The sequence below is a fragment of the Bolinopsis microptera genome, chromosome 9 (assembly GCF_026151205.1).
Source record: "Bolinopsis microptera isolate Bmic1 chromosome 9, MBARI_Bmic_1.0, whole genome shotgun sequence".
Lineage (NCBI taxonomy): Eukaryota > Metazoa > Ctenophora > Tentaculata > Lobata > Bolinopsidae > Bolinopsis > Bolinopsis microptera.
The window spans coordinates 10,487,993-10,509,879 of NC_087080.1; the positions used below are offsets into that span (position 1 = coordinate 10,487,993).

General features: G+C 39.3%; 1 protein-coding gene and 1 non-coding gene across 3 annotated transcripts in view; both read right to left on the bottom strand.

Annotated features, from left to right (window-relative positions):
- The window catches only part of LOC134820800 (anillin-like), a 59,018-nt gene that overhangs the window by 23,876 nt on the left and 13,255 nt on the right, over nucleotides 1-21,887 (bottom strand). For both annotated transcript variants that reach the window (XM_063831431.1, XM_063831430.1), the window contains exons 12-15: nucleotides 17,253-17,430; nucleotides 16,148-16,301; nucleotides 12,034-12,085; nucleotides 9,938-10,080 (exon numbers count right to left, since the gene is read on the bottom strand). In XM_063831431.1, the coding sequence (XP_063687501.1) occupies nucleotides 9,938-10,080; nucleotides 12,034-12,085; nucleotides 16,148-16,301; nucleotides 17,253-17,430 (527 nt within the window). The remainder of the gene's footprint in view (nucleotides 1-9,937; nucleotides 10,081-12,033; nucleotides 12,086-16,147; nucleotides 16,302-17,252; nucleotides 17,431-21,887) is intronic.
- Trnad-guc (transfer RNA aspartic acid (anticodon GUC)) lies at nucleotides 21,807-21,878 on the bottom strand. The gene has a single exon. It is a non-coding gene; the product is annotated as a tRNA-Asp (tRNA).

Sequence of the window (21,887 nt, forward strand, 5' to 3'; positions counted from 1 at the left end):
GAGAAAATAACTGCTGGGCAATTAATTCGCCACCCGAGAGGCCGTGGCACACCTGTAAATTTTAAAACATGTCTAATCAGTAATCACTGTCACGACCGGTGTCCACTGGTTGGAGGACGAATACCGATCTGTTCCAGATAGTTAACACTTTACATTCTACAGTCTATATAACTGTTTACAATTTCCCGGCTAGTTCAACAGTTGGCATGTCTTTTGGGGAGATGTGCTTATTCACCGATTTGTGTTTGGGCACATTAATACATTTGTGGGTCGTTCAACCACAACATTCCATTTATGAGAATAACACACTGTTGATTAAGATTATTTGAGTTATCTAAAAGAATTTTAACTTGGTATTTGAAATCTCATGGGCAAATTAAATGTTTATGAGCATAACGCACCCTCAATTAAGATTATTTACGTTATCTTAAAAGAATTTTAATTCGGTATTTGAAATTTCTTGGTCAAATATTTATGAGCAATAATAGAATCCACCCTCAATTATTATTAAGATATTTAAGTTAGCTTAAAAGAATTTTAACTCGGTATTTGAAATCTCATGGTCAAATATTTCAGTTTCTTTCATAATATATGAGCATAATCCACCGTCAATTAAGATTATTTACGTTATCTTAGAAGAATTTTAACTCGGTATTTGAAATCTCATGGTCAAATATTTCCGTTTCTTCGACCACCAACAATTTTGCTACGTTACACCACACCCTAGAACTTACAAAATTAGCATTACAGTTTTGTCATAACATCAAGTAATCACTTTTCAATGTCAACACATGTTGACTACATGACTCAGTGAGTGATCCAAACAACTTAGCTAATTTCAACTTACAAGTAGGTTAAATCACAATGATATAAGTAATTTAACTGCATAATATAATAATTAGTGCACGTTACATCACACAGTAACTACTGACTAAACTAGAAAATTTACTAAAGTTATCGCAACATTTAGTACAACAGTTAGTCTGAAAACGTAACCTCAGCTGCTCAAGGAGGGTGAGGTCAAGTGAGGTTAAGGTGGGGTTATCTCTCCTTACGACGAGGTTGTTAACGTGTATAATTGGCAGCCGACAGTTGCGCCCCTTCTCTGTCTAGATCAAGTTACCAAGCTAATCAGATACAACAGATGCGCCCGTTTAATGTTGCGCCGTACAATTAACCAGACACCGAGCAACAAAAAACACAGATTAGCTAAATCCCGTCTGAAACTTTCTTTAATGACTGATGAGTAATGATAATGTCGTTGATACTAACTTGGTATTTTTAGGTCATTACTTTTTTCGTAACATTTTTATAAAAATAGAGCCAGAGGGTTATTGATAATTGCCTGAGTCAAACTATCGGGTATGATAAAAAACGTGGATGAAATTCCAGGGTAACCACCAAGTGCGGTTAGATATAGTCGACGCACCAGCTCGCCCTGGGAAAAATTAATTTTCATCAATACATCTATCTATTAATTCATTATCCAAAGTATTCTGAATTCTAGATCATTGCTCTGTATCACTTTCACGCTGATAAGATAATAATAAAGATATGACAATGTCCCTGGCTATAATTATAATAAGACGGCTAGAAGATACAACCGATACAAAATGTAAATTTAAGGGTTATCAAGGTATGCTCAAACGGTGACTGAGTGAGAAGGCGAAAACATAAATATTTAATTAACCATAATTTCACCAAGGTATTTGTAGAATTCAATTTAGTAGAGTCACCTTAATCATTTTATAAGTTATAGAATTTCATCCATAGAAAGATGATCTCGCGACAGTCTCAACAAAATAACTGAAGTTTGCACAAGCTTATCCGCATCCAATTTGCATAAATTCCATTCCGCGTCCAAAGTGACTGACTCCGTGTTGCTATTGAAACGTTAGACCCTGTCACGTTTCAGTACAATAGTTTTAATTTATAAACAGTTTTAAATGTAACTTAATTGTGAAGTTATTTAGTTTATTTTTAAAGGATGCTTCAGGTACGCGAGCTGAGAATGGCCACGCGTGGAATATTCAAGAAGGCCAGGTGCCCTCTTGTTCGAACGTGAATTTAATTAACCAACTCACCAAGCCCTGAAGAATATTTACAATGCTTTTTCAGCTTAACATTTGAACATTAACGCTCTATGGTGTCTTACATGTAATACATTGCGTATTGGCATGGTCGAGATAAAAATGCTCACATGGCCCGCAGAGATCTACATATTAGTAAAACTCTACGTATAATAGATTAAGTAATATTATATTGGTTCTGAGAGTTTTAATTTTTCTCAGGGAAAGATTCGAAAATCGATTGCACCATATTCAAAAATTCAATTGCAAACATATTAACATTAACCTTGCATTGAAAGCATCAAAATACGACACAACTGTGTCTTGATAAGTTGAAGACATGCTGAAAATCATATTATAGACTCACCATCTGTGACAGTCGTGAGTTGTTGGTAGAGACCATTTGTGACATTGTTGTGGCGCTCATCTTGCTTTCTTTGGGGTCAACTATAGCAACGCAATACAATGAGTATTATAAATGCCAATATCAAACAAAAATTATTATTATGAAATTGAATAAATACAATGATTAGCGGTGAGGCAAATAACTATTCTATTTACGCGCTTTGGAGCTTGAATGTAACGTTCAGGGCCTTAATGTTATTGTCATCATGCTTGGTACCACATTCCGATGTAAGGCCTAATAAATGGACTATGGGAAATCATTTTCTCAAGTCAATTTATTCCCTTGGAATGTTGCCAAGAAAAACAACAGTGTTTTGAAAGATTGAATAACGACGATAGCGGCATTTTGATGGCACTAAAAAGCGGCTGCATTGTTGGCAGTGCACCAAAACCCCTATATTTATGAAAGTCATTTAATTAAGGCAAACAAAGAACTCTATAATTTGAATAACTACTGCGAACAAGAGGAGTTTAAAATTACTCTATACTGAAAAACAAATAAGAAGTATTTACATTACTATCCTTTCAACAGCATGTAATTAAAAGTGGTTGATTATGCACATAACAAGCACGTACAAATTACTTTTTTTAACGTAATTAACACACCATTTCAAGTTTTTCGAGAGAGAATCCCGTGGTGAAAAATACGAGAATAAATAAAGGTAAAAACACACACAATAAAAGCAAAGAGGAATGTTTACAACAACAATAGACTATACCGGCGTATTTTACCATGATAAACTTAACCAAAACACTTATATCAAATACACTGAACTAAAGAAAACTCATCATCACACTAGACTCTTCGTGACGTGCGGGCAGGAAAGAAAAACCACGGGTTATAACTCGTAACGGCTACCTCCCAATTTAATGTAAACACTTTCATACACTCCGAGATCACAAGAGGGCAAATCAAATTTAAACTACCTGAAGCAATTCACGAACAATCACATTAAGCACACACTGCGGACGTAATACGTATCTATTTCCTCGTGATTTTGTCAAGGGTCGAATGATACGGAGTTAAAGGTAGGTGCGGGATATGACTCCGCCAATCTAATATCACGTACAGAGATTGAAGGAGCTATTGAGTGTCAATATTGGAGGAGTGTGGGTAATTGGCAGGTTGCCATTTAGCTGGAATGCTCTAATATTGACCCAATTACTGCCAATAATTGTGTCCATATCATTAAATTGTAGGGAGAATATTGGACAGGGAAACGTCAGAGCGATCAAGGAACACCAACACCGACTTGGTGGAGAATTGACGATATTACTATTTACTATCGGGACTAAATTACTTAGATCTAGCAGCATTAACGAAACAAAATGTTCCCTCACAGTCCATAACCCAACACTCAGCAGAGCAAACAATGAAAAGTAACGGACATTGCCCAAAAATAACAGATGTAATGTTCAGACTATTGTTATTGGACAATCGCTCTCGGTCAGAGTTAGTTAACAAGCTTCACAAAAGCTAGGAAACAGAGAAAAGTCTTCAGAGAGAGAGAGAGAGAGAGAGAGAGAGAGAGAGAGAGAGAGAGAGAGAGAGAGAGAGAGAGAGAGAGAGAGAGAGAGAGAGAGAGAGAGAGAGAGAGAGAGAGAGAGAGAGAGAGAGAGAGAGCATGTTGGGAGTAAACAGTAAACAAAAGAATTTAGAAAGGAGCACTATGGTTATGACGTCACAGTCACACACAACAGCCTGGGCCCTGGGGCGTATCAGAGTTAACGATAAAAAGGGAATGACAATGTTAACATTGCACCAGTTTCTTGCAATTTGTCGGATAATGAGACAGCCATTGTCACAGAGCAAGATCGCCCAATATAACCCCTCCAAGAATAATGGTTTGAGGAAGATAGTAGATACTGTCCGCGAGCTTGAGACAGTTATTGTCGGTGAGTATTTCTTTATTGTCGGTGAGTATTTCTTTATTGTCAGGGGTAGATCCACTGCTTTTAACATCTATATTTAAGTCATCACTTCAGCCACAGCTACGGAACAAGGATTGACACAACCAGTAGATAATATCGAGACAGTCAAGATTATCCTCATGGGTAATATTAAAGTATCTCAGATTATCAGCAAATTGGCCCAGACGTCGAGAGGTAATAAAGCAGAAGACACCAAGCACAAGCTATTCTGAAAGTCTCAGAAACGCGGATCAGTTACAGACTACAGTCACTGACTCACTAGTGACTCTGACCACTGTTACAGAGAATAATATGCAGTGTCATTATGTCATAATATTATGTTGCAGCAATCTGAACCCGAGACATGCAACCCTGCAAATGTGTTCGGTAGCAAAGTGAATCTGACGACCACACTGCTTAGTGTGATGATGTAAGTCTCCAATATCCCCCCTGCTGCAACAACTCTGTAATTCAACAGCTGAACACACAAACACAACAACTGTTAGATAGCTGGGAGAGGGTGGGGCCGGTAGTGGAGCTGTACCCGACCTTAACACATGATATCCTCATGGGACACAGGGATATATGGAAGTTGGAACACATAGGACACAGGGGACACATAGGACATAGGGACAGGGGCTGTACCACAAACAAAACATCTGTTCCCAAGCTGAAGATTACCAGGGAACTGAAGCTGCACCCTCTAGCACTGCACTACAGACCTCACGTACTACACAGGGACACAGGGGCACTACATAGACCCTCTCCCAGACATATGATATACACACCGTTCCAGGTAGTGCCTGTGTGAGGTGATGGGTCTGTAATTTAGGGGGCTTTTAACATGTCGAATTAGCCATGCGGTGGATTGCTAATAGGTGACTGGAGTATCTAGACTAGATACTAGATAGGAACTAATGAACTATAGATAGGAACTGTAATATATACTAATGTAGACTAGATACTAGATAGGGACTAATGAAGGAAAGTTTAAAATGGCTGGTATGTATAGAAGTTAGATCCCTTAGATATAGACTGGATATAGATTAGAGTTCCTACCTAAAGGTGAGATAGGAACTTATAAAATAGAAGAAGACGGCAATCTCCACGAACGAAAGTGTCAACAAGGTGACAGTGCCAATTCAACAATATAATATCACGGTGACGATAATGAAAGTAAAGGTGTGACTTAACATTACTTCAGAAAAGAATTTCGAGGTCTGGTGACAAACACAAGAAACTGTTTACAATTTTACAAATCAACCAGTCTCCATCCCATTGCTAGATAATTGTTGAAAATATCAAATACACGAAGAAAATGCCATTACATCACGACACGTTATACGTTGTGGAGAGAGCCGCAGATTTCTCATACGGCCAACTAAGTCTCAGCTGTTTTACAGGAGATCTTAAGTGGAAGTCAGAGGTCACTGTGTACTAGTCACTGGATAACTGGCCTGGTAATGTCCTGGTTTAATTTAATTAATTAATTATTATACCAGGACTGGTAATGTAGTGGGGTAGTAAGTAGATCAGTAGTAGCGGGGGCTCTGTTGTACGAATGAGAACAGCTCACCAGAGCGCAGGAGGATACAGTATGTACAGTGGCAGAGGGAGTAGGATGTACTGGAGCTGGAGGAGGGATTAATTAGACACAGGTTATTAAGCAGGTTGTGATGTTGGTAAGATTAAACTTGAATCATCGTGGGGGAGACATTCAGGAGCTCGGATTTGTAACCCACAAGAAACGAGAGATGGAGGGAAATGTTTGGGGTTACGATGACTAAACACAGTCCTACTGCTTTAAAATGTGCTATGCATATTATAAACCTCAGTTTGAAGACGGAAGTTGTTAACCTAAAATTTTCACGGAATTTTAATTGTTTACTTTATTTCTAGGGAAAGATGAGAGCAAGATCAATCCGTACATTTACCAAATATATCGTACGTTGCTATCGTAAGCAGTCATTATGTTTTAAAATATTCCCATGGGAGCAGGATGCGAAATAATATTTTATGACAGAAAACACTTCCGCAGGGGTCCAACCGTTGCATCTAAAAATTCATTTTGAATGAACGACGGATATCCGTTTTCCGGCGAACCAATTTATCTTCACAGGTTTACTTCTGAAATTTATAAAGGCTTCTGTAGAAAATAAATCTTCTAACTTAAAATTCAAATTTTAAATTTGAGCTTGTGTGATTTAATTTGGAGAGTCTAAATCATATTATCAGACGAATGATATCATGGCTTAAAAAAGAAACAAATTAAAACGAATGAAAAAGACATTTAATAACAACAAATTAGCAATAAAAATTAGCTCAGCGTAAACGTTTTTACCAATTCTTACAATTTGTATCACCGGGCTTAATGCTGCTAGAATATATTAATAGCTCTCTTATCACTTATAGTTATCAGTAGTTTGTTACGTACGACACCTCGCTGTGTATCTTTACTTTCAGAATCAAGAATTGTACAGCGAACAATGCGAAGAAGCTTGAGAAGAATATAACGTCATGGTTATGATTCATATTCTGAAAACTACCAAGTGATGACAACTTAGTCCTTGGTGTATTGATGAGGATTAATGCTGATTATCAATAGATACGTTATTGAATGATGTCGAGAATCTTTTGATAGTGAAGAAAATTCAGCGCGAGCGTTACTTTTCGAAAAGTAACGCTAAATTATTCAGATCCTCACTAAGCAACAGTACAAGGAGTACTCACTACTCAGACTCTATGCAGCTGTAATCTTACTGTATATAATTATAAATAGATACCATTATAATAAAGAATATAGATGGACAAAAGGTGACAAGCCCAATGAGATTAGTATCTTCCTAAAAATAAGATTGGTTTATCATTTGGCTCTTTAGACAACACTAATAAATTTATTTTTCCATTCTGGAACCTTTAGGAATATTTTGTTTTTAATTTAGTTTAGTTAATTTTATAAACTGTAATAATGTTTGTACCAGGAAAAGGATGGATTGAGTAACACCGGGGTAACACCACGACATTATTTAACTTTAACGCTACTTTCCGTGAAAACCGCAAAAGACATACGATTGAAATTTGTTTGGCTGGTTCGGATGCTTCTATGGCCTTTAAAACAGTATAAAGGAATAAGAGTTTTTTAAACAACCCCTATCATAACAAATCCAACATTTCAACGTCACTGCTTCTTACCCAAAAGCTAACTCATAGCAACAGAAGTGTAATAAAAAAGGAGCTTTCAGCTCTCTCTCAATCAGCATACCTGCCATACCGGTTAAGGGATAATGCTAGTGGTCAATAACTACATTATCTACCCTGGTTCCATGTTCAGACAACTGATTTTGTGGCGGCTTGTTGGTTCCAATTTTATTTCTAACTTCTTTCCCCTTTCTTAAGTCATGTAATTTTCTTTAATCGATTTTTACACAAATAAAGCTACTAAGAATGTAGACTTGAATGCAATTTTACAACTCTCAACCTGTACGTTATATAATGAAAATAGTGTTATACACTTAGCTTACAATTGCAAACTGGAATCATTACTTTCTCAACATTATTGAGAGCATACTTATTCCTAAATCATTATTTTCAGGAGCATTAAACTCCATGATAAATATTTAACATTTCAAGGTCTCCAAACGGTTTGCTTACACACAGCGGGGTAGCGTGCACACACGGTTCATACCTTATTCATATAAGCTGTTGAACCTTCCTCGTCAATCCCAGGTGGCAGCCCGTTAGCTGTGCTGTACCTCTAAATAATATTTCACGTGAAGATGTGCTGTACCTCTAAATAATATTTCACGTGAAGATGTCTTTCCAACGGGGAAACATTTCACTTTAAGACATCTTTACAACGGGAAACATTTCGCTTTTAACAGCTTGCCGCATAAGCAATTTCACTTTGATGCTATACCAAATACAGTTGAATGGTGTTTTCCGAGAAGTAAAACTATTCTATACACAAGATCACCAAAAGAAGGTCAGAATATCTAAAATAATAGCTTGGACGTCTGAAATAGCTAGAATATCTAAAATAGCTGGAATCTTAGAACCGGAACAAAGAACCAAGTAGACATTAAAACCTGCTGCAATTTACCACTATAACTCCGACATAATATGATCATTATAATCAACGAGCGGCAAATAGAAGTTAGCAGATATTAAATGATCCATATCTATCATCATCTCAGGGCGTATCATGATTACACTGTACGCCTCAGAGCCATTACTATTAGTTGAGGTAGATGAAATGGTTCTCAGTACAGATAAATGTATAAAGTAGATAAACGTGGTAAAAGCAGGATGTGGTACGAGCTTTACTACCGCTAGTACAAATAACGGGTAACCACACAAACAAGGAGAACTGTAAAGAGAACTCTCTAGCATGATGTAATACCACAGAGGAGAGGGAGAATTAATTAGAATTCAGGGTGGAGAAAGTGTTTGTGATGTTCGGGAGTTAAAAGTTTTTTAAACTCTTTTTCTCACGACGAGGGAAAAACTGGAGGAAAATGGCATCAAATAGATTCAAAAAGGACACTTTCCTTGTGGGATAATTTGATAAGCGTTGCTCTTTCGCAATTACCACCCACAATCACCCAACCCTGTCCCCAGTTTTAACCACCTCAAACATTCAAAACTAACCCCACCCTAACTTGGTAGTTATCTTCACGATCAGTTAAAAAACTTTAGATATTCGACTATGAATAGAGCTGACGATATCAAACAATACAAGAGGAAACAAACATTAGACTTGGTAGAGCTTAAGTTTAAAATGGACTTATATCCACCAGCGTGCGCTTTTTCGCATAGCGGGCTCTCACCAGCCCGCTGTCAAAGGACCCGATATCTCTACAGCCCGCTCATGATATAGCCCGCTAACAAGTGACATTTAATTTGACCAGTAGCAATATAGCCCGGAGTTCTCTAAAATATTTTCAGTTTCTGTATCGTCTCCATGTGAAATTCCTTAATACACTGACTATAATATATACATTTTATTTTTGTGTCCGGTAGGGCTGCTCATGCAGCTCGTGAGCAGATGACATGATACTTTGATTTATATCAAAGTTATTATAACACACTACATAATACACATCAGCACTATAATCCCCCTATATTATTGATATTCATCGTCACTGACATTACATTCATTATTCCCACGGCCCAGGAATGCAGTGCATCTCCAGCCCCTATATACGACACAGCCCTTTATGATTGGCTTACATTGAACACGTGACGTGTTACCATGGTTACAACAATTAGTGGCGACCTTTTCTAGAGTTGACTTTTATACAAGCTCCATTGTTTATTTATAAAATTATATATTAACTGTAATACGCCCGCTGGTGGATATAATCCACATCACCTCGACCCGCGGGCGGAAAAATCGTATAGCACTCGGGCCCGATGGGCCCTCCGTGCTATACGAAAATATGTCCTCCTCGGGCTAGCGCCCTCGGGGACATATGAAATATTGCACGCGCGTGCGCGTGCAATATTTTGTTCCGCCCGCGAGTCTCCGGTGATATGTATATATATCGACTCACCCTTCTTAACCGGAACTGATCTTTTTTCGCATCTTTGATGGACAGGTTTAACGTTCCCGCCAAAGCGAACTTGTTCTCTTGGGAAGCACTCTTCTTAGCGCCACCGCGCGAGCTGGTTGAGCCTCCACGAGGTGTCGTGCTCCCTGGGTGAGGGGAGTTAGAGGGGTGGTTACTAGTCAGAATGGGAGTTAGAGAGGTGGTTACTAGTCAGAAGGGGAGTTAGAGGGGCGGTTACTAGTCAGAAAGGGAGTTAGAGGGGTGGTTACTAGTCAGAAAGGGAGTTAGAGGGGTGGTTACTAGTCAGAAGGGGAGTTAGAGGGGTTGTTACTAGTCAGAAAGGGAGTTAGAGGGGTGGTTACTAGTCAGAAGGGGAGTTAGAGGGGTGGTTACTAGTCAGAAGGGGAGTTAGAGGGGTGGTTACTAGTCAGAAAGGGAGTTAGAGGGGTGGTTACTAGTCAGAAAGGGAGTTAGAGGGGTGGTTACTAGTCAGAAGGGGAGTTAGAGGGGTGGTTACTAGTCAGAAGGGGAGTTAGAGGGGTGGTTACTAGTCAGAAGGGGAGTTACAGGGGTGGTTACTAGTCAGAAGGGGAGTTAGAGGGGTGGTTACTAGTCAGAAGGGGAGTTAGAAGGGTGGTTACTAGTCAGAAGGGGAGTTAGAGGGGTGGTTACTAGTCAGAAGGGGAGTGAGAGGGGTGGTTACTAGTCAGAAGGGGAGTTAGAGGGTTGGTTACTAGTCAGAAGGGGAGTTAGAGGGGTGGTTACTAGTCAGAAGGGGAGTTAGAGGGGTGGTTACTAGTCAGAAGGGGAGTTAGAGGGGTGGTTACTAGTCAGAAGGGGAGTTAGAGGGGTGGTTACTAGTCAGAAGAGGCGTTAGAGGGGTGGTTACTAGTCAGAAAGGGAGTTAGAGGGGTGGTTACTAGTCAGAAGAGGCGTTAGAGGGGTGGTTACTAGTCAGAAGGGGAGTTAGAGAGGTGGTTACTAGTCAGAAGGGGAGTTAGAGGGGTGGTTACTAGTCAGAAGGGGAGTTAGAGGGGTGGTTACTAGTCAGAAGAGGCGTTAGAGGGGTGGTTACTAGTCAGAAAGGGAGTCAGAGGGGTGGTTACTAGTCAGAAGGGGAGTTAGAGAGGTGGTTACTAGTCAGAAGGGGAGTTAGAGGGGTGGTTACTAGTCAGAAGGGGAGTTAGAGGGGTGGTTACTAGTCAGAAGGGGAGTTAGAGGGGTGGTTATTAGTCAGAAGGGGAGTTAGAGGGGTGGTTGCTAGTCAAAAGGGGAGTTAGAGGGGTGGTTACTAGTCAGAAGGGGAGTTAGAGGGGTGGTTACTAGTCAGAAGGGGAGTTAGAGGGGTGGTTACTAGTCAGAAGGGGAGTTAGAGGGGTGGTTACTAGTCAGAAGGGGAGTTAGAGGGGTGGTTACTAGTCAGAAGGGGAGTTAGAGGGGTGGTTACTAGTCACAAGGGGAGTTAGAGGGGTGGTTACTAATCAGAAAGGGAGTTAGAGGGGTGGTTACTAGTCAGAAGGGGAGTTAGAGGGGTGGTTACTAGTCAGAAAGGGAGTTAGAGGGGTGGTTACTAGTCAGAAGGGGAGTTAGAGGGGTGGTTACTAGTCAGAAGGGGAGTTAGAGGGGTGGTTACTAGTCAGAAGGGGAGTTAGAGGGGTGGTTATTAGTCAGAAGGGGAGTTAGAGGGGTGGTTGCTAGTCAAAAGGGGAGTTAGAGGGGTGGTTACTAGTCAGAAGGGGAGTTAGAGGGGTGGTTACTAGTCAGAAGGGGAGTTAGAGGGGTGGTTACTAGTCAGAAGGGGAGTTAGAGGGGTGGTTACTAGTCAGAAGGGGAGTTAGAGGGGTGGTTACTAGTCAGAAGGGGAGTTAGAGGGGTGGTTACTAGTCACAAGGGGAGTTAGAGGGGTGGTTACTAATCAGAAAGGGAGTTAGAGGGGTGGTTACTAGTCAGAAGGGGAGTTAGAGGGGTGGTTACTAGTCAGAAAGGGAGTTAGAGGGGTGGTTACTAGTCAGAAGGGGAGTTAGAGGGGTGGTTACTAGGTACAATAAGGGGCGTTAAATGAAAGGAAGGAGATAAGGAAGAAATGAAGGAGTATTTACCTGATTTGCTATACGATTCCATGGATGAGGCTAACGGATTAGCAGTCTTTTTCTGAAAAAGATAAAACATTTAATTATGACATTGTGCGTTTAAATATAAATTAAATATAAATTGAGATCAAAAATGAATATTAAAGATACGGTAGTTTGGTCTTTAGATTAAGGTGGCAGGCCATCGACGTCTCATAACAGAAACATTTTCTTTTTTCTAACCTTAACCGTAATTGGAAAATTTCGGTTCATTTCATCTACTTTCACTTGAATGAGGATTTAATCAGTTGGTCATGACTTTGATAAGGCACTCGGACTAATAAATATGGAGCCAATAAAATTCACCAAAGGAACTCTTCATTTAGGTCAAAGGCCCAAATAAAAGTCCGAAATCCTGAGATGAACCGCCATTCACTAATTTGAACAAAATTTTCGAATACAGTATTGGTCAAGTAGCCGCGAAAAAGAATCTAGGCATATCAATTATATATTATATATATTATACGCTTGTACGGCGGTTGCAAAAACTTGAAAGGCTGCGTATAAAACTATAAATAGTTCTAAAAGTGATCGTAAATTCTTTTTCAGACGACCACTGAAGACAGGCCCGAGGGTAGGGTTGTTCCATTTATATGCAAATTTATAAATTTCAGCCTAACTTCTCGGATCGGATGGCAAAAATGCCATTATGACTAAAGCTCAGTTTCTGTTTTCATTAAATACACGTATATATAAAAAGAAATTCCATAAAAATAATAATTCCCATTTTTATAGTAGTTACGAAAGGACACATTGAAGCCATTTAAATTGGTATCATTTCTGAGATATTATATCCAAAATGTGTGCGATTCAATCGGATATTTGATGAACTTTGAACTCACAGATAAGTTATGACAGCTGTTATGATAAGCCTGATAATGAATGTGGGAATGAGAGACTGACAATTTAATACGATAAAACACGATAACGGCAGTGGATAACAGTTGACAGCAGAGAGAAGTAAAGAAGGCACTTTCTAGGTCAAGTTCATTGCAGGGAAATTATACACAGCTAAATTCGATTAAATGATACAGATGGACAAAACCTGACAAGCTCAATGAGAGTAGTATCTTCCAAAAAAATAAGATTGGTTTACCATTTGGTTCTTTAGATCCGTCAACTGTCAACATGTTTAACCTAACTGTAGTCTGTACATTTTTTCACAAATAGAAGGAACGGTTTGAAATTTAGGATACAGATTACAGGCTTCATATTGTCTTCAGATTAATTAACACGTGGTTTCTCCTTTTAACGACTTAACGTTTTAGCTTTTAAACAAAAGTAGTAGCTGTGTGGTGTTTTAATTAGTTTAAATATGACCTAATCTGTTTTCAGACTACATTTTCTAATTTTACACAGTTATTCAAAGCACAGTTTCTAATTTTACATTGCAGAGTAACAGAGTCCTGTCCAGTGCCAGCCAGGTAAATCCACAAGTCCACTGCAATTGTGGTGAATACAAAGCTTAAAATTAGACTGAACGCTTGATGCCTGAAAACGAGCCTGATATCAAGGTTGTTAGTGTACTAAATGTTAACTAAATTACGTTAAGTAAATTTTACGAGAAACAACTTTCGAAAAATTAGCGAAAACATTATCTAATCTGAATTTAATCTGAAGAAATTATTTAAACTGAATGTTGGCATACGTGGACGTGGCGGCGTTCGCATTTCTGAGAACCACGCATGATTTTAACCAAGCTATTAATCCAAAGAATATGTATTATGCATACTAGGATTGTCGTCAGGTTTTAAGATTTTAGACTTCGGCACAGAATTTCTAGAATTCTTTCTTCATTAAATTTAAAGCACTAGGCATTTTAATACCTGAATGTTTTGAATATTATAACAACATGATTGAAATTTTGTAGCTAACAGTAAAACTATGTGTATCATAATATTGCAATAATAAGACAGAAAAATAGAAACTGCTTTCAGAAAACTTTACACAGAAAGAATTTAGGTACAGTAGTGCGACACACATGGCCATGAAATATGGGATTAAATTCCACGGAACCGTTGATATTAAAAGTTGATAAGAGTCCGGATTCACATTTAATTTTTAAAGCTTCAGTCTGTGTCTAGTAGTAGTTTTACATTCATCATACGACATAATTCTACTTATATACTATGTGAAGACAATATTGCGTATTAAGTATTTGAATATTTACCGTCCTTGATAGACGTAACTAAATTTCCGGTATTGTTCCTCTGTCGCTTGAGGCAGACACTTTCATCCTAATTTTAAGAACAAGTCAGCAAGAAAGAAAGCATAAACTACCACGATACGGCAATACTTCGAACATAAGGTTCATTATTCTCAGATTTCCATTTATATCTTGCATCCACAGTGGGTATTAATATAGTCACTGGTCTGTAATGAAGCTCTTTATAGCTTTATTTACAGATGCCTTTACAAAGTCGTCATTATAATCAATTATAAGGCGCCTTTAATATAGTCACTGGTCTGTAATGAAGCTATAAAGGCATCTCAGGATCGTAAGCAGGCATTCTTTAAGGTAGTACTAGTACTATCTAATGGACTTATCACATTAAATTAATAATGTAATCGAAATAGAGTTTAAGTCCTGGAGCCGATAGAGATGTTATTTTAGTATCAACCTAATGATCCTGTAATACATTATTTATTATTATTTATTATTTATTATTATTAATTATTTGATAATTTCAGTCATTACAATACCCACTAGTGCGACTATGGAAGCTAAATCTATAAATATTATGTACCAAAGTTGACACACTCCTTGGTGAACTCGAGGAACAGAGACTTTAACATTCTTCTAATCAAATCATTTAGTGGTTTTACATAACTCCAGAGCTAGCACGAAAATGGTCCTACTCTTTACAGTTTACATCGAACGTATTTCTAAGTTGGTTTATCCAGTTTTTGCTGCCACCACATATAAAAGCCAGTTACTCAGCAGACACTGCCCAGTGCCCATACTGTACCAAGACACCCTCATAATCTCCGTCAATATCAGTTATTTCTATGTCTAGTACTGACATGAACACAGCATCAGTTCCACGCCGTGGTACTCCTAAAATATAAGGTCAAATCTCCGGAATACTTGCCATTCTATAAATTTCATTAGAATTTACGTACAATGAACACGAGACCGCAGACCTACTTCATACTTAAAAACTCCAACCGAGCACTAAGTACCGACTTAATCAAATTTATAGCAAATTTGTCGGGTAATTCCACCGGGCCTCTAATCGACTGATTATCGCTACTTAACCCTTTATCCTAACAATCGGGAATTGTTCAAGCTGTGCTGTGTAATGTGTTATCAAGGTTGAAATACCATAAATTCGTAGGGAAATTCTTAAGGAAAATGCTGTCTGTATAGCATTGTTAAGGTGCCTGGTTTTAAGATGAACAATGGTAATTCAATATGGATGATCCCAAAACTTTTTGTAGCTTTAGATCTTGTGACATGAACTTTCATTCGATTTTCAGTGGTAAACAAGGCATGAAGATGGGAATGTTCCAAATATTTCAAATTTTTCGATATTGATAAGATCTGGAATGAAGGATAACAGTTCATTAGTTTAGATCAGGTGAAATCGAGGTGTTCATTTGTCACATACACAATAAAATATCAAACTCTCAAAATCGGGTGAAATTTAACGTTTTGCGCCAAAATAATTGAAATTAGTTTAGTATAAAAATAACTTTGGTTCGCCGCCAGCTCAATACCCAAGACGGAATCTCAGGAAGTTGTTACTACTCAGATCATTGAGCGACAGTGCAAATTTACTCCGCCTTTTTACAAAGCAACAAAAGCACAATTGTCAAAGCAACCGTGCATCACACCCCATTAGTGGCGGCAAGTACCGGCTTCTTCATAATTAAAGTCATTTACTAAGTAGCTCCGAAGAAAAGCTTACAATGAGACCAGAATCAAGCGTGCCGTTAGCATACGTGTCCTAGTATTCGTTTAACTCATTTACATTTTTAAAATATTTGAGTTATATGGTACAACAATGAGAGTGGAAGTTGAAGCTGAACTCAACACTTCACACTGCACAGTTGTTCACAAAAGCTTGTAACGTTTACCCACCTGAGCTCCAATCTTGTTGATAGCATTCTGGAACAGCTTCTTCGGAGTGTTGGATACCTTACTAGTCTTCCTCGCGGGGGTTGCATTGTTCATCATATTATAGGACATACAATAAACCTCGAGTGTGATCTTGTAGTCGGGCGGTAAGTTGTCACTGTAAAAGAAACACAACAATCATATAAAGTAATAGATTACAAATACACTGTGGGAGATGAGCACAAGCTAGGACTGTAATTTGTACACTGATTTACATGGGTTTGAGGGGATCTACCGGGTTATGACGTCACGATGCTGGAGATGATCTTGAGAAACTAAGTGATCATTACATAATGCAGGGAGCTGGCGCGTTTAAATGCCTGGATTTTCAGGGGATTTGTGGATCTTGCTAATTTTAGCGCTGCACACAGCAGTTAAATTAGGTTAGGTCATGTGGAGTTGGGTGTAACCATGTGCAAACAAGTGACCGGGTATTGGGTATAAACAAGATCATTATTCAGTGAATTAATCATTTAATCTATCATAGAATGATAATTACATCACTGTTATGTCAGAATTAATTAACTGATTAGCAGATAATTGAAGGTTGGAGCGCCAACCCTTGCACCCGAGAACCCAGGGGTAAGTACGGAGTCTATCTGGGACGAGACAGCAGCCCGGTGATGGGGCTACACCCTGGTATTGTGGGACGAGACAGCAGCCCGGGGATGGGGCTACACCCTGGTTTTGTGGGACGAGACAGCAGCCCGGGGATGGGGCTACACCCTGGTCTTGTGGGACGAGACAGCAGCCCGGGGATGGGGCTACACCCTGGTCTTATGGGACGAGACAGCAGCCCGGGGATGGGGCTACACCCTGGTCTTGTGGGACGAGACAGCAGCCCGGGGATGGGGCTACACCCTGGTCTTATGGGACGAGACAGCAGCCCGGGGATGGGGCTACACCCTGGTTTTGTGGGACGAGACAGCAGCCCGGGGATGGGGCTACACCCTGGTTTCGGTGAGTGGCTCGGTGCCGATAAATTAACTCCTTACATTAACTGGTCGGATGATTAATTCTAAATTTAACAGCGACTAATTAACAAATAATTAGCGGCATATTAGCTTACATAACGATAGTATCAGAGATTGAGAGGTTGGTCCCGTGAATATTACACTCAGAAGTAGCAATATTGGTGGTCAGGATCCGGTAAGGGGATACTTTTACCACAACGAAGAAAGCTTGGTTTTTCTTTGTTTCCACGACTTTGTTAACCAAGTAATCCTGTCTCAGGAGCATCGATATTCCTGTAAATTTGAAAATTAGATAATCTAAGGTAGGTGTAGATGGTTAGTTTCTAAAAGTGGGGTTTCTGGGAATTTAGAGTCTCTTGTAAAGTTGTGAAGTGAGATTAAAATTAAGATCATTAGAATGGCCTTATTTTTCCAGGATTTTCGAAATTATTCAAGTTGTAATTTACACTTGGGGATAATAAAAGCTGTAGTTTGAAAAACCTAGACTAATGAAGTGATGATAACGATTAGTCAAATCAAATCTACGATTAACATCGAGGCCACATTAGATGAGTTTGGGGAGTCTGACAAAATTGGGGATTTTGGAATGTTGGGCGGGGATTATTACGACTTTTAATCAGACTACCCCATAGTCTGATTAAAAGTTGTAATATGTGGGAATTCGCAAGCTTGTTAGGGAAAATAAGAGTGTCATTTGTTGTGAGGTACAAAGCTCCACTCTCCAAATATGAACAAAAGGTGGGCAGTTGTTTCCAGTGATTATCATTATAACAACAGAGTACTTTACCTCTGAACCCATAATAACGGTAATTCACGGTCATTAAGTTGAAACTACCGGAATAACCATGACAGTAACTTGTTTATTTAAGTTGAAATGAGAATAGAACTAGAGTACCTACATTTAAGGGTCAAGAAAGACGTGTGTCGTGTAAATTATAACGTTACCACACACACACAAATACGAACCACTGCAAGAATATACGGTGCTAGCCGATGCTATAATACATCTCTCCCTCATGAAATACTAATCATTATTCTCAAGAACTTTAAAGAAACTTTAGTGGGACCTATTCATCGTGCTCGTTGTAGTAGTAATGAAAAGTGTAGTAAAAAAGGTCACCTACCTACCTACCTACAGCTACCTACCTACCTACCTACACTAAATTACACTTTATCTAGTGAAATACTAGTCATTATTCTCAAGAACTTTAAAGACACTTTAGTGGGACCAATTCATTCTGTTCGTTGTAGTAGTAATGAAAAGTGTAGTAAAAAAGGTACACTTAATTACACTTTATCTAGTGAAATACTAGTCATTATTCCCAAGAACTTTAAAGAAACTTTAGTGGGACCAATTCATTCTGTTCGTTGTAGTAGTAATGAAAAGTGTAGTAAAAAAGGTACACTTAATTACACTTTATCTAGTGAAATACTAGTCATTATTCCCAAGAACTTTAAAGAAACTTTAGTGGGACCAATTCATTCTGTTCGTTGTAGTAGTAATGAAAAGTGTAGTAAAAAAGGGTACACTAAATTACACTTTATCTAGTGAAATACTAGTCATTATTCCCAAGAACTTTAAAGAAACTTTAGTGGGACCAATTCATCGTGTTAATTATTAACTGCTGGGAGATTCCTGGCTTCTATAAATTCCTTCTGTGTTCCTTTTTAACATCCCTAACATACCGCAATAATACGATGCCTGTAAATTGTACAAATAAGAGTGATGACTCAGCGTTCCGAGTAGGCCTAGGTAGAGATCAATCTTAATAACCAGGCAGACACTATGATATCTTATCTCAGAGATGGTGTTATCGGCAAGGTGATTAACATACTGTTTATCGTCAGACACTGTGTAAGTGTGTATATATACATATCACCGGAGACTCGCGGGCGGAACAAAATATTGCACGCGCACGCGCGTGCAATATTTCATATGTCCCCGAGGGCGCTAGCCCGAGGAGGACATATTTTCGTATAGCACGGAGGGCCCATCGGGCCCGAGTGCTATACGATTTTTCCGCCCGCGGGTCGAGGTGATGTGGATTATATCCACCAGCGGGCGTATTACAGTTAATATATAATTTTATAAATAAACAATGGAGCTTGTATAAAAGTCAACTCTAGAAAAGGTCGCCACTAATTGTTGTAACCATGGTAACACGTCACGTGTTCAATGTAAGCCAATCATAAAGGGCTGTGTCGTATATAGAGGCTGGAGATGCACTGCATTCCTGGGCCGTGGGAATAATGAATGTAATGTCAGTGACGATGAATATCAATAATATAGGGGGATTATAGTGCTGATGTGTATTATGTAGTGTGTTATAATAACTTTGATATAAATCAAAATATCATGTCATCTGCTCACGAGCTGCATGAGCAGCCCTACCGGACACAAAAATAAAATGTATATAATATAGTCAGTGTAATAAGGAATTTCACATGGAGACGATACAGAAACTGAAAATATTTTAGAGAACTCCGGGCTATATTGCTACTGGTCAAATTAAATGTCACTTGTTAGCGGGCTATATCATGAGCGGGCTGTAGAGATATCGGGCCCTTTGACAGCGGGCTGGTGAGAGCCCGCTATGCGAAAAAGCGCACGCTGGTGGATATATATACATATCACCGGAGACTCGCGGGCGGAACAAAATATTGCACGCGCACGCGCGTGCAATATTTCATATGTCCCCGAGGGCGCTAGCCCGAGGAGGACATATTTTCGTATAGCACGGAGGGCCCATCGGGCCCGAGTGCTATACGATTTTTCCGCCCGCGGGTCGAGGTGATGTGGATTATATCCACCAGCGGGCGTATTACAGTTAATATATAATTTTATAAATAAACAATGGAGCTTGTATAAAAGTCAACTCTAGAAAAGGTCGCCACTAATTGTTGTAACCATGGTAACACGTCACGTGTTCAATGTAAGCCAATCATAAAGGGCTGTGTCGTATATAGAGGCTGGAGATGCACTGCATTCCTGGGCCGTGGGAATAATGAATGTAATGTCAGTGACGATGAATATCAATAATATAGGGGGATTATAGTGCTGATGTGTATTATGTAGTGTGTTATAATAACTTTGATATAAATCAAAATATCATGTCATCTGCTCACGAGCTGCATGAGCAGCCCTACCGGACACAAAAATAAAATGTATATAATATAGTCAGTGTAATAAGGAATTTCACATGGAGACGATACAGAAACTGAAAATATTTTAGAGAACTCCGGGCTATATTGCTACTGGTCAAATTAAATGTCACTTGTTAGCGGGCTATATCATGAGCGGGCTGTAGAGATATCGGGCCCTTTGACAGCGGGCTGGTGAGAGCCCGCTATGCGAAAAAGCGCACGCTGGTGGATATATCACTATGCAGGTTATAAATATCTCCGGGATTTCGACGCGGGATCATATTATCACTCAGCCCGGCCCGCTGTTAGATAAACATCTCAAGGTGATATCATCCCGCCCCGGAAATTTGTATAAACCCGGCCCGCTTTTTAGTCGTAACTGATGTTTATCATTCAATTCTCCGACTTACAATAATCAATGATACTGCTGATTAGAACTCGATAATAGTAGAACAGTTAGACGCGCGATCACGTGGGCGCGTCACGTGCGTACCACGTGCCACCAATAGCATACGCCGAGTCTATACCACGTGACACGAAAGCGCACCACGTGATATGAAACATCGTAACCGTCCACTTCATTTACACGCAAATTCCTGGGAACGTTGTCAAAGCAGCTAATTCTTGGAATTTCTCCAACGCGTGGCGTGAGAAGTTGGCGACTAGCCAGCTACCCTTGTCCGTGCCCTAAAAATAGTATTGTTTTGCTTGCTCTCCTTCCAGCTCTTGTTCCTGCTAACGTTCAAGCTATTGCTCCACTATGACAGATCGGTTTATCACTCTCTTCTAAAGTATAAATCCCTTGTCGAAATCGCCGGAGATGATTATAATCCATAAACACTTCACGCTCAGGGCTAAATAAATGTAATCCCTCAGCTGGCGCTTCGGGATTACATATTAACACAAAACTCGTGCGCTGCGCGCACTCGTATGTGTTTATCAGATCATCCCGCTAGCGCGGGATGATCTGTTATATAAACCCTTTGCGTGGCGGGTTTATGTTATTATAACGCTATGTTATCCACACAACAATGTACACCTTATATCGACATATGCACATTACACAGACGGTCGGCACATGCCCTTAGTACGTAGTCTAAGAGCATGTGCCGACCTCGGTCAGGAATTCCATGATCCACAACCATTTGCGTCATTAGTGGAGGTGCTCAGTTAAAGGTACTGTTAATGATGATTATTATTAACCATAATAATAATATTTTGGTAACATCTTCGTAACAGTACGCATTATTAAAGTTTACGATCACATTTAAGGGAAAAACCTGAGTGACCATATTTGCGAGGTCTGTATGGATTGTGAACAGGCCACAATTTCCTAACTCAACATCATGACATCATTTTAACGAAAGATTTTGATAATATTACCAAATCTTGATAAACTGAACCTTGTATTTAGGTGTATTCCAACTGAAGTTCTACCATGTAGTTATACTAGTTCTGTGCTAGTATGAATTAAATACCATTTCTAGTCCAGCCATACAAAAGAACTCCATGTCAGGGAATCGAACCCTGGTCACCCGCGTGACAGGCGGGTATACTCACCACTATACTAACACGGAGATGACTCA